The 11,768-nt window shown below is 50.8% G+C and overlaps 1 protein-coding gene across 2 annotated transcripts in view; it reads left to right on the top strand.

Moving 5' to 3' along the window:
* The first annotated feature begins 3,706 nt into the window (after positions 1-3,706).
* The window catches only part of ITGB5 (integrin subunit beta 5), a 112,171-nt gene continuing 104,109 nt past the window's right edge, over positions 3,707-11,768 (top strand). For both annotated transcript variants that reach the window (XM_028091290.2, XM_028091289.2), the window contains exon 1: positions 3,707-4,168. In XM_028091290.2, the coding sequence (XP_027947091.1) occupies positions 4,099-4,168 (70 nt within the window). In that variant the 5' untranslated portion in view covers positions 3,707-4,098. The remainder of the gene's footprint in view (positions 4,169-11,768) is intronic.

Raw genomic sequence — 11,768 nt, 5'->3', positions numbered from 1 at the left:
TCAGTGGGGAGTCTGCTTTTGTAGTATCCTGTCACCAGGGTCATTCATTTCTTGCACTGTGACAAATCCTTGGCATGAATATTAAAGCAGAGTAAATTTTTTATTTACTTACCTAAACTAAGGTGAATACAGTAGGGTTGTCTTCTCCTCCCACCTTGAACTTTTTTCCCTACATATTAAATTATGACTATGTATTAGTAAAAGATTTTTGATCTGGATTGTAAATTGAACTTCAGAATATGACAACTCACTCTGGGAGTCAGTTAGCATGTAAATCTGAATTGTGAAATAGAGAAGTTTTAATTAATCTGATTTTTAAGTATTTAAAAAAATTATGGCAAAATACACATTACATAAAATTTATCATCTTAGCCATTTTAAAGTGTACAGTTCACTGGCATTAAGTGCACTCACAATATTGGACACAATTGCTACAATCCATTCATTTCCAGAACTTTTCCATTACTCCAAACTGGAAATTCTGTACCCATTAATTAATGACTCCCCATTCCCCCCCTCTCTCCAGGCCCTGGTAACCTCTATTACACTTTCTGACTCTATGAGTTGGTCTATTCTAGAGACCTTAAATAAGTAGAATCGTACAATATTTGTCCTTTGTGTCAAACTTCACTCAGCACGTTTTCAGGGTTCATTTGTGTTGTAGCATGCGTCAGAATTTCATTCCTTTCTAAGGCTAAATAATGGTCCATTGTATGTAGATACTACATTTCGTTTATCCGTTCATCTGTTGACGGACATCTGAGTTGTGTCTACCTTCTGGCTGTTGTAAATGATGCTGCAGTGAACAAGGGCATATAGCTATAGCTGTTTGAGTCCTTTTTTAAAATTATTTGGGGTATATCCCCAGCACAGGAGTTGCTGGATCATTCTATGGTAATTCTATGTTTAACTTTTTGGGGAACTAACCTTGTTCAATTTTTATATTTTTTAAACATTGTTGTTTATTTTAGAGAGGGAGAGTGTGCACACACAAACATGAATGGGGGAGGGGGGGAGGGAGAGAGAATCCTCAAGCCAACTCCCTGCTGAGCGTGGAGCCCATCCCCCAACCCATGAGATCATGACTTGGTCAGAGATCACTAGTTGGAGGCTTTACCTACTGAGCCATTCAGGAGTCCCCCCCGCCCCCATTTTTAAAACTAATAAGAAACAGTGGTGCATGGGTGGCTCAGTCTGTTAAGGGGCTGACTCTTTCTTGCTTTTGGTTCAGGTCATGATCTCAGGGTCCTGGGGTCACACCCCTCCTTAGGCTCTGGGCTCCTGGCTCCTCACTTAGCGGGGAGTCTGCTTGAGGATTCTCTCTCTCCTTCTCCCTCTGCCCCTTGCTCCCCACAACCCCTCATGCTCGTGCGTGCACACATACTCTCTCTCAAATAAATAAATCTTTAAAAGAAATAAATAAAATAAAACTAATAAGAAACATAAAATTTCTCTGGGTTATCCTTGCTCAAACTTTGAGAGTCAAACCCAATCCAACCAGTAGTGTCCTTCAAGCCCAGAAACTCAATGATCAGCAGTGGGATGTGCCCAGGGCAGCTACAAGGGAAGCTGTCCCAGGAACTGTGAGAAATGCTGACTGTCTCCCCTTCCTGAGGGGGTGCCTCAGTGCACCCTGTCTTTCCTGATTAGAGGAAGGCAAAGTATTTGAAGGGCATTTCTACCCTCCAGCTTAATAAAAAGAATGAGGAGTTCTAGAACAAGATAAAAGCCACAAGCCAGAAGCCAAAAACTTCAGAGAGATTAGAAGAGGCATTTTCAAAGTAGTTCTAAGATAATGCAGCATGGAAGAATGTTGTCATCATTTGGAATTCAGTGGCTTAGGGCAGGTCTGGGCAGGTTGGGAACCACCAGGTGGCACAGAATGGGGGCAGATTTGATTGCAGCCCTTTCCAGGTGCAGTCTAGGTAAATATGGGTCTGTAACTCCCCATTCCCCTGTCTCTCCAGCCCCTGGTAACCTCTATTATATTTTCTGACTCTATGAATTTGCCTATTTTAGGTATGTCATATAGGTAGAATCATACACTATTTGTCCTTTTGTGTCTTGTTTATTGCACTTAAGCAAATAAGGGTCTGAACTGTGAAACACGGTGTTGTGGGTGGGAAGGGGAAGCACAGATCAGACATCAAAGGCTTAAATTTAGAGGATGCTAGATAAATGCAAATTAGTATGCTTATCAATGCAACATTTACTCAGTTTTTGAGACTTAACTTTCCTTCCATCTCTGCCAGACAAATCTTCTAAAATCACCACTTGGCACATGTCAGCTCCCAGTTCAAACTCTCTTTCTAGCTTCCCGTTATTTATGATCATTGCCTCCCAACGCTGGATAAGAGTCGCTCCCAAGGCCACTCTCCCGAGAGGCCGAAAGACCTAAGATAGACCCAGGGCAGCCTCTGCAGCACCAATTCTACTGGAAAGTATTTGGGGATGAGTGTGACTGTTACATCAGAACAAACATGGGGATGTTACAGAGTGCAATGTTTGCATGCAGTTTACCGACGAAATGCTGGCCCTCAGTGAAATTTGGAGCTTTGCCCTTCGGCACAATATACTACAAGAATAAGTTTACTTCGTTAGGCATCAGGGCACCACCTTGGCAGAGTTTGGGAGTGGAAAGGGGCACAAATGAAGATTAAATTCCAAACTCCTTAATCAGGGCAGTCAGAACTATCTCCCGCCTGGCCCTTGGGAGCTATCACTTTGCACTTTACTCCTTAACTGCTTCTGTTTTTAGTAAAGGCATTCTGAACCTCTGGACAGGTATCCCAGCTCTGTCACTTCGTCCAGAAAACTAGCACCTCTGTGTCTCACTTTTCTCATCTGGAAAACAGCAGGGTTGTGGGGAGGATTAAGTGAGTTAAGGTGGTAATTTAGTGCAGTGCCTGGCTAGCAGAGTGTTCTCTGTCCGTGCTAGGCATCCCCTTACTATTGCCTTCCACACGAAGGCCACCTCTTCCCCTCCTATGAACCATTCCAGTCTTAATCCACTCATCATGGCCCAGCCCAAGCCCACCTGTCCCTGCGCGCGCGCTGTCAGGGGAAACTCCTCACTCTCAGCTCTTGGTGGCCATTTCAGAACCAGCTCAGATGTACAGGATAAGCTGAAAGCCCGAACATCTGTTTATGAGTTTAGCTCCACGAAAATCGCCAGTGTGTCGAGATAAGGAAAAGGAAGGATAGCGGCATATCGTCCAGTGTCGAATCCTCGGAAAGGGCAAAGCGTTAATGAGCGAAAAGTGGACCTAACCTGTGCCTCCGCGCCCCACATGCCCTCCCTTCCCGATCAAGCGCCTCTCTCCGTATTACACCGGCAGGCGCTTGCGTCGCTCTTCGGGCGAGCGCACGGCGGGCCGTGCGACTTTGGGACAACCAGACGGCCACCGCGGGATCTCACGGACCTGCTCTCCCTCCCGATGTCAACCCAAAGTAATGGGGGGCGTGGCCCGCCCCCTCCCTGTGCCGCCCGGCTGCTAAGAAAGCACGGCGAGACCCTCCCTCGCGACTCCCCCCCCTCCCCCCGCAAGGGCTCCAGAAGGGACTTCCACTTGGGAGTCAGGGGCTCCGCGTCCCGGGCGGGTCCCCGCGCGGGGCGGAGCTGGCCCGGCCCGGAGCTCGCCCCGCCCCGCCCCGCCCCGCCCCGCCGTAAACTGACCGTGTGGCAGCCGGGCGGGGGCTTGGAAAGGGGGAGAAGGGGAGGAGAGAGACGGAGGGAGGAAAGTGGAGCCTGGCGGGCCGGAGGGAGGAAGGGAAGGGGCGGAGGCGGAGGGCAGAGTGTGGCGGCGCGTCCCGGAGCCCAAGTCGCGGCCCCAGCGCGGAGTCCGCCCCTCCCGAGCCCAGAGTCGCCCGCCGGGGCCGTCCCGAGCCGCGACTACCCCCCGCCTCCCCGCCCCCCGGGCAGCCCCGGGATTCGGCTGCGAGCGCTGCGGGAGGGATGGTGGCGGCGGGGCGCGGGCCAGCGCAGCCGCCAGCGTCTCCCGCCCGGCCGCGGGCGCTGTGAGCCGGGCATGCGGCTGCGGCCCCCGACCCTCGGCCCCCGCGCTCAGCCCGCCGCCGCTGAGGCCGGGCGCCCCCACCATGCCGCGGGCCCCGGCGCCCCTGTACGCCTGCCTGCTCGGGCTCTGCGCGCTCGTGCCCAGCCTCCCAGGTAAGCCGGGCCGCCCGCGGCGCCCAGAAACTTTGTCGGGCGAGGAGCCGCCCGCAGGCGGCGTGGAGGGCCGGGCGGGGGGCGCCGTCTGAAGGGGAGAGCGTCTTCTGGGCCCCCCAGGTGGGCGAGTCGCGGGGTACGGCCGGGTGGGCGGCTCGCGAGGTGCGTGCGCCACTCCGCTCGCAGCCCGCAGTCGCCCCGGCGCGCTGTCGTCGGCCGTCCGTCAGTCCCGGGCCGAGGAGGAGCCTTCCCTTCCTGTGTAAACAGCCTTGCGGGGCTGCTGACGGCCCGCGTGCGCCCGCGCCCAGTGCCCGGGAAGGGCCGCCGCCCGCCCTGCGAGGGGGCTGGGGCGCCGCACTCCCCGGCACAAAGCGGCCCTTGTGGCCGGCCGGGGGCGGGCGGGCTGCGGGGAGGCGCCGACGGATGCCACCGGTGCCCCGGTCCTCAGGCGAAGGGCAGCAAGGGGGGCGGGGGAGAGACCGGGAGTCCTTGCTGGAGCCACGGCTTCTCGGGAGAGGGCTCGTCTCTTGGAACTGCGGGTGCTCGGGGCCCCTTAGCGTATCCTAGGGTTTCACTGCACCCAGGCCAACCGCCTCCCTTTAAAGTTGTAATCCCCTCGCTTCCTCCCCCAAACCACCGCAAAACCCGAGGGAGACCGGCGTCCCAAGCCACAGCCCCACCTGGACTTCCCGATCTGATTCCTTAGGCGTGGCTTTATCCCGAGGTTTACAAACACTCGCCCCCGAACATTCCCCTAACTCTGGAGGGTTCTGGGGCGGAGGGCAGGGGGTGTGCGATTGCTTTGGCGCGACCCTGCCAAGGGCTGGCGACTGTGTGAGGAGCCCTCGGTTACCTGCTGTAAGTTTTCGGGGTTGGGAGACGGCTGGATGTGGCAATTAGGAGGCCCTAGAGGGAGGATGCTCTGTTTTGCGCCTGGCTGCCAGGCCGATAAGCCACCCCCAAGCCCTCCAAGAAAAGCAGGAAGCTCCAGTCTTTCTCCTTTCCCGGAGGAAATAATTGTGTGCTGGGGTGCTTCGTTGCTCCATTGGCTTGCAAGCCCATGATAGTCGATTGCTTTTGTGTCTGGCCGCCAAGCGAGAGGGCACTATTCCCCTGTGGTGCCTCATTTAGGAAGGCAGATGAAGGTTTACCTGAGAGGAGGAGGGTTCTAGGCAAACGAAAACTTCCTTTAGGCCCGAATTCAGACTTAATACTGTAGCAAGGTTCCTCTAATGAGAAAATAATCACTCTAGAGCTTGGAGCAGATCCGTGGTTTGCAAACACCCATCTGGCAGCCAGCACCCATTAATGTTTTCCTGCGTCCTCGGGGAAATGCAAAGAGAAAGATGAAGGTTGTGTCACACACAGGAGTTTGTCTTTGCCAGTGGTCCCCTGCCTCACAAGGACTGTCCTTTAATTTGACATTACGTCTTTTTTATTTTTGGTGGGAAAACTTCTTTTCATAATTTATAGTGATGATAGACGCAAAATAAAAAATCTGGCAATCCTGTATAAACTTCCCCTCCTCTTTCTCTTTGTTTTGTTCTGTGAAAGTTCAACTTTGTCAAGTTCTGTGAAATCCCAAAGTTTGGAACTGCTAAAGGAGAGGATTTGTAAGTACCCCTACAGCTTGACACCCTCCGATTCTAATAAAAACAAATGTTTCTAGTTGTGAAGAATTCTTTTCATATATTGTTTTCCATTTGCGTTGTGATTTCTGTTTTTCACAGTTCACGTGTCTCTTCACAATGATCTCCATCTACTCAGATGGGCCCAAAAGGGCGAAGTGACTTGCCCGCTCTCCTTGTCTGCTGATCTCAAAGCGTCTCAGTCCAGGGCCCTTTGTTCCCCATGATGCAGCTTAGGTAGGGAGAAAAGTAGCGGGCCATGGTGGTTTCTCTCCAGCTCCTCAGAGCTCCCTTTTCTTGCGCTGTTGCCCTATGAGAGCTCCGCCAGCCCGCTGTGGGTCAGCAGAGCCAAGGTACAGCAAGCCCATCGCTGGCTTCCAGACCTGTCATCTCGCTCTTAGCCCTGGAACTTCTCAAGGTTCGAAGGGGCTGACTCATATCTGTGATTTCTCCCGGTGCCCCAGTGTTGCTGAGCCAGCCTCAAACAGTTCGAAACAGTTTTTCTTTTCTCTTCCTTCTCTTTTCTTCTCTCTTGAAGCAGCGCAGGTACTTTTCCCAGAGCATGTTTCCTGTCTTGCGGCTAGGAACGTGAGTGGAAAGAGGAACCTTCATTGCCTAGTGAAAGAAAGAGGTGACCTGCAGGGCCATGCCTGCCTGGGTGTTCCGGGCCCAGGGGCCCGGTTGCCCATCTGTTGCTTTCTCTACACTTCCATCCCTGTGCCTAAGCCAGCAGGAAACAGACTTAATTTAAGAGGGCTCCTTTCAAACAAGTCTCCCGCAGACTGACATCCCCTCCTCGTCCCGGTGTTATCTCCTGCTCTCCTCATCCCGGGGCCGAGAGCCTCCAGACAGGACTTTTGGACATGGTCTTCTCACAGAACCAGCGAAGGGTTTCTCTGGAGTGAGGCCTTTGCTCCCCCACAAGGAAGGGGAGGAGCGTGGTATTGATCTTGCTGCAGGACTGGAGTCGTGTTTGCTATCATCGTTCATTAAAAAAAAAAAAAAAAAAAATCAAATGTTCTTTCAGGAAATGCCCTGCAAATTAGAATGCTCTGAATCCTGAGAGAGCCCTTTATTCTGTTTTGTGGGCTCCTGTTGGCAGCACTCTGCCCTGCACCACAGGTTCCATGGCCTGTGAGGGGGGCCTCTGGATTTCGGCCTTGGCTTGGCAGCTCTCCTCAGGTAACCGGGCCTAGGTTTAGAAATAACAGGGCAGCAGGATGCAAACAGTGGGCTTGGTTTGGAGACTGCTCTTTACCCCAGGTATTTACATTTTAGCCCCACCATCCTTGAATGAGGGGGGCTTTTTATAAAGGGGATTGAGGCAGAAGAGGGCAGGGCCTAATTAGCTCTAATTAGTATTCTTCTGCTTGTTCTCCGTGCTTATTTAGCTACTGAGGCAACGGAGAATTAAAATATCTAAGTAGTTGGCAAAAGGCTTTTTGTGCCTGCCTGCCCTGGTTACTAGCTTCGCTTCTTTAGCTGGCTCCTGAAACTATTCTGAGAAGTTTCGACGGTATCCGTAATGTGGAACAGTTACGTGCTGCTTAAATAATAGCGTCCTTTTCATGGGGCAGTGTGCAGCTGGGTTGGAGTGGGGGGAGTCTCTTTTCACAGGTATTTCCTGTTGGCTGGGGTGGGGGGAAGGCTTCAGAAAGCCCACTGCTATAGTTTGTTTGCTTTCTTTCCAGTTGCATGGGATTAATGGGCTTCATAAATATAAAGGAACACTTTATGTATAGGCACCCACTTGTTTGTGAGGCTTCTTCTTGCTTCTATTGAAGGCAGGGTTTGATTCCTGGGCCACCTGGTGAAAAGTGTGCTCCAAGGCAGGCCTTGACACGTCCCCTATGGTGGATGCTTGGAAGGGGAGGTGGTGTGGCCTGCTCTCCTTACTAGATTCCCTCCCGACACCCCCCCCCGACCCCCCTTCCCCCCCCCCCCGCCCCGCTGCCGGCCCTCCTGCCCTCCTCCTTTAACACCACCCAAGATTTTCTCCCCTCCCCCGCAGACGGGGACTGCTCCTGCCCTTGTCCCTTTTACCTGTTTGTAGCTCTCACTCAGAGTGATTCTGTTAAAACTCAAGTCAGATCATGCCACTCTGCTTAAAACCCTCCAGTGGCTTCCAGGAGTCCTGACAGTGTCCCACCCGGCCTCTCCATGCACTCTGACTTCCCTGACTTTCTGTTTCTGGCCACTGCCACTAGTGCCCTTCACTCTCTCTGTTCTTGCAGCGCAGCAGGGCCCTCCGCGGGGCCTGGGATACGCTCCCCCAGATAGCCGCAGAGCTAGCTGCCTCCATCCTGCAGCCTTTTCTTGGTGGTCTCCTGCTCAGCCAAGTTGTCCCTGGCTGCTGTCAACTAAACCTCCTGCCCCATATTCCTCCTGTCACTTTTCTTTCCTTGATTTTTCTCCGCAGCCCTCATCCTCTCATGTGCTCTCTGATCTTGTTTACTGTGAGTACCCCCCAAGAGGATGCTCCTCCAACCAGAACGTAAGCACTGTGAGGACAGGGAGTTCCATCAGTTTTCTTTATCACTGTGTCCTCTGTGCCTAGGATAGAGCCCAAAGCATACTGGTTCAACGGATGGATGAGCTTAAGTCTTGGGGAGGTGTGTGCACGCAGGGCGGGTGGGGCTTGTTCAATCCTATGCTCCTTGCTGCCTTCTGTAACCGGTTTTGAGGTCAGGGACTGTGCACGTAGCTTACTAGTGGGAAACATTTTGGGAGAGAGAGAGACCCCATTTGAATGTGTCAAGGTTTTTTGAGCAGGAATAGATGATAGAGGCCATGTATTGCACCCCCTGAATTGCTTGCATGAGGATACTGAGGCCTGGAAAAGGTAGTGACTTGCCAAAGGTCATGGAGCCAGGAAGTGGCAGATCCAGTGCTTGGATCTCTCCTGCCTAGGATGGCCTCTCCTCGTCCCCTAAATGCAGCCCAAATGTCCCCTCCTCTGTGAAGTCTTCTCTGCATCCTTTGGGTAGGTGGAATTGGCCTCTCCTTCCCTTGCTCCCATAGGACATTCTGTTAGAGGGGCTAGAGGCTGGCCGGGGGGGGGGTGGTCTCCTTCACGTGCTACATGGCAAATTGCCCAGGTCTCGTTTACCTTTAGGTTCCTGATAACAACCACAGTGGATCCCCCTGCCCCCATCCCACTACCTCATGGTTTCAGTGTCTTTAGAAAACCCCTCAACTTTCTAAAAATGTAAAGCAGTTTTAGATTTACAGAGAAATTGAGAGGATAGTACAGAGAGTTCCTATATACCCTACACCCAGTTTTGCCCATTAGTAACATCTTACCTTAGTGTGGTACATTTTTTACAATTAATGAACCACATTGATACATTATTATTAACTAAAGTTCATACTTTATTTTATTAAAAAAATATTTTTTTTTTAATTAGGTTCCATGCCCAACATGGGGCTTAAACTCATGACCCTGAGATCAAGAGTCCCATACTCTACTGACTGAGCCAGTCGGGTGCCCCTAAAGGTCATACTTTAGTCAGATTTCTTTAGTTGTTACCCAATGTCCCTTTTCTGTTCTAGGATCCATTCAGGATGCTACCTAAATTGAGTTGCCATGTCTCCTTAGGCTTATCTTGGCTCTGTTTCTTAGTGTTTCCTTGTTTTTGAAGACCTTGATAGTTTTGAGGACATATTTTGTAGATTGTCCCTCTATTGGGATTTGTCTGATGTTTTTCCTCATGATTAGACTGGAATTATGGGTTTTTGGAGGGTCTGGGGAGAGGCTCTCCAGTGGCTTGTCACTTTAAAAAAAAAACAATAATGGAATGTTTTTATTTTCTGTTGTCTTGACAACAGTGACTAAAATGTAATTTAGGACCATGAGAAGCCCACTTCTCAATTGAATCATGAAGGTGACACACACACACAAACTGTTCTGAATATCATGGTCTGTTATTGTTCGTGTGTTTTCTAGGGTGAGTATACACCCTATATCCTCATGATGCTTTTCCCACTGTCCGGGCTGAATAGCATCATGTCCCCTCTCCCCCTGCCAGTATTGGGTCATTCCAGCTTGGTACTGGTTTCTGTTATCCCGCTGAATGTCTCAGATCAGGAAATTCCACCTGCTGGATGTGTGCTTTAGTAGGTGTTGTGTGACCTTGGACATGTGGGGTGGACAGAAATGGGGAGAAGCTGCAGGGAGGGGTGCTGGCAGGAGGCCCTTGCAGGAATCTAGACTGAGTGCAGAGGGCTGGCTCGGGCACTGTGGGGCAGGAGGGGGCAGGCAGGAAGGGTTGGATTAGGAGAAACATTTCATACATCTTGAAGGAATGATCGACCGGACATGGTGGCTGCCTGGATATGATTGATGAAAGAGAGAGGTGAGTCAATGAGTTGTGGAAGGAAAGCATATTTTTAGATTATGGTTTGCAGTAAACCCTGGCTGCAGAGATATTAAGGGCTGCAGGGAGTTGCAGTTGAGCTGGAAATAGTCACAGTGCAAACCAAGAAAAGCTGTGGCCGTTGTCTGGGCCACTAGTGCCTATTTCCATGACCTAGACACAACACTTTGACATTTGTGAACTCTAGCTGTTTGACTTTTTGTTCATTGCTTCCGTCCTTTCAAAATGCTGTTGGTGCCGAGTGAGTGACTCATCCAGCTAAATCCAAATTCTGAAATATTAATAGGTGGAGAGAGGAGAGATGCCAAAGGGAGGAGCCCTGGCACTGTGGCATGTGTCAGCACCCAGCCTAGGCTGTGGGTTCCAGGAGTGCCCGTCTGCTACCTGCTGCCTGGCACCCGGAGCTCCCCGGGAGCAAGGCCTGGCTCATTCATCTCTGTATTTCTAGCATCCCCTAGTCCACAGCTTAGCATTTAGTACATGCTTAGTGCAGGCTTTCTTGAATTTGAATGTGTCCCAATAGCAACCTCATTTTAGAGGAATCCTTTTAAGTGCAATAAAACGACTTTACTATTGCATGTGAATATGCGGTAGTAATAGAAACAATTAGTAAAGCAGAACAATAAATATTTTACGATTGTTCAGTATGTTTTCATACCAGATGTCTGTCATATCCTTTGAGCCACATCAGTATTACGTCCAAGATCTTTTAGGCTGCCAAAGCAGAAGACCGGAGCCCAGTCTGTCTGGGTCAGAACTGAGGAGCCCTTACTGCCCTGAGCTCAAGACCCATGATCCAAATTCCTAAAGCTCACTGATGAGGCCCTGGTCATTAGAAAGTGGTCTTTGTGAATTTATGTGGGTTGAAGCAGAGACATAAATGAGACATCTGACCTCAAATTCCTCTCTGATTGAGGGCTTGTTAAAGATCTCCTTGAGAGGACCCCAGAGCTCACTGGTCATGTGTCCCTGAGTCTGGGATGGCTTGGGGATTGCCAGGCATCCCCCATATGGGCTCTTGCTAGGCAGCACCCCTTCCGACCCCTTTTTGGAGACTGAGCTCCTTGTTTCAAGTCACTTATTCTTGTTTTCGCATGTTTTCATCTCTAGGATGAGCTGACTTGACTCGCTCATTTTAAGACATTTCTAGCTCTGAGGGTCTGCAATTCCATGATTTTATGGAAATGATTTTATACATCAAGGGAAATGATATGCCCCAAGGGCCCGAGTTTGTATTCGGTAAGGAGAGCAGGGGGAAAGTCACTTTCATTTCCAGTTTGATCCCTCCTCACCCCACATTTAGGTTTCTGACACATAAGGGGATTTGGCCACAAAGTAGAACTGGCATTTTGAAACTCTTTCTGCACACTTTTTTTTTTTTTAAGCATAAGTGCCTATTTAAAAGTCATCAAGTGAGTGGATTCACTTTAAAATGAGAAAGGAGGGACACCTGGGTGGCTCAGTCAATTAAGCGGCTGCCTTTGGCTCAGGTCATGATCCCGGGGTCCTGGGACCGAGCCCCACGTTGGGCTCCCTGCTCAGAGGGGAGCCTGCTTCTCCCTCTCCCTCTGCCTGCCTCTCTGCCTACTCGTGCTC

The sequence above is a fragment of the Eumetopias jubatus genome, unplaced genomic scaffold (assembly GCF_037043125.1).
Source record: "Eumetopias jubatus isolate StellerSeaLion01/CBP00866 unplaced genomic scaffold, mEumJub1_p1.0 scaffold_1, whole genome shotgun sequence".
Taxonomy (NCBI): domain Eukaryota; kingdom Metazoa; phylum Chordata; class Mammalia; order Carnivora; family Otariidae; genus Eumetopias; species Eumetopias jubatus.
This window is presented reverse-complemented; position numbering and strand designations above follow the sequence as displayed.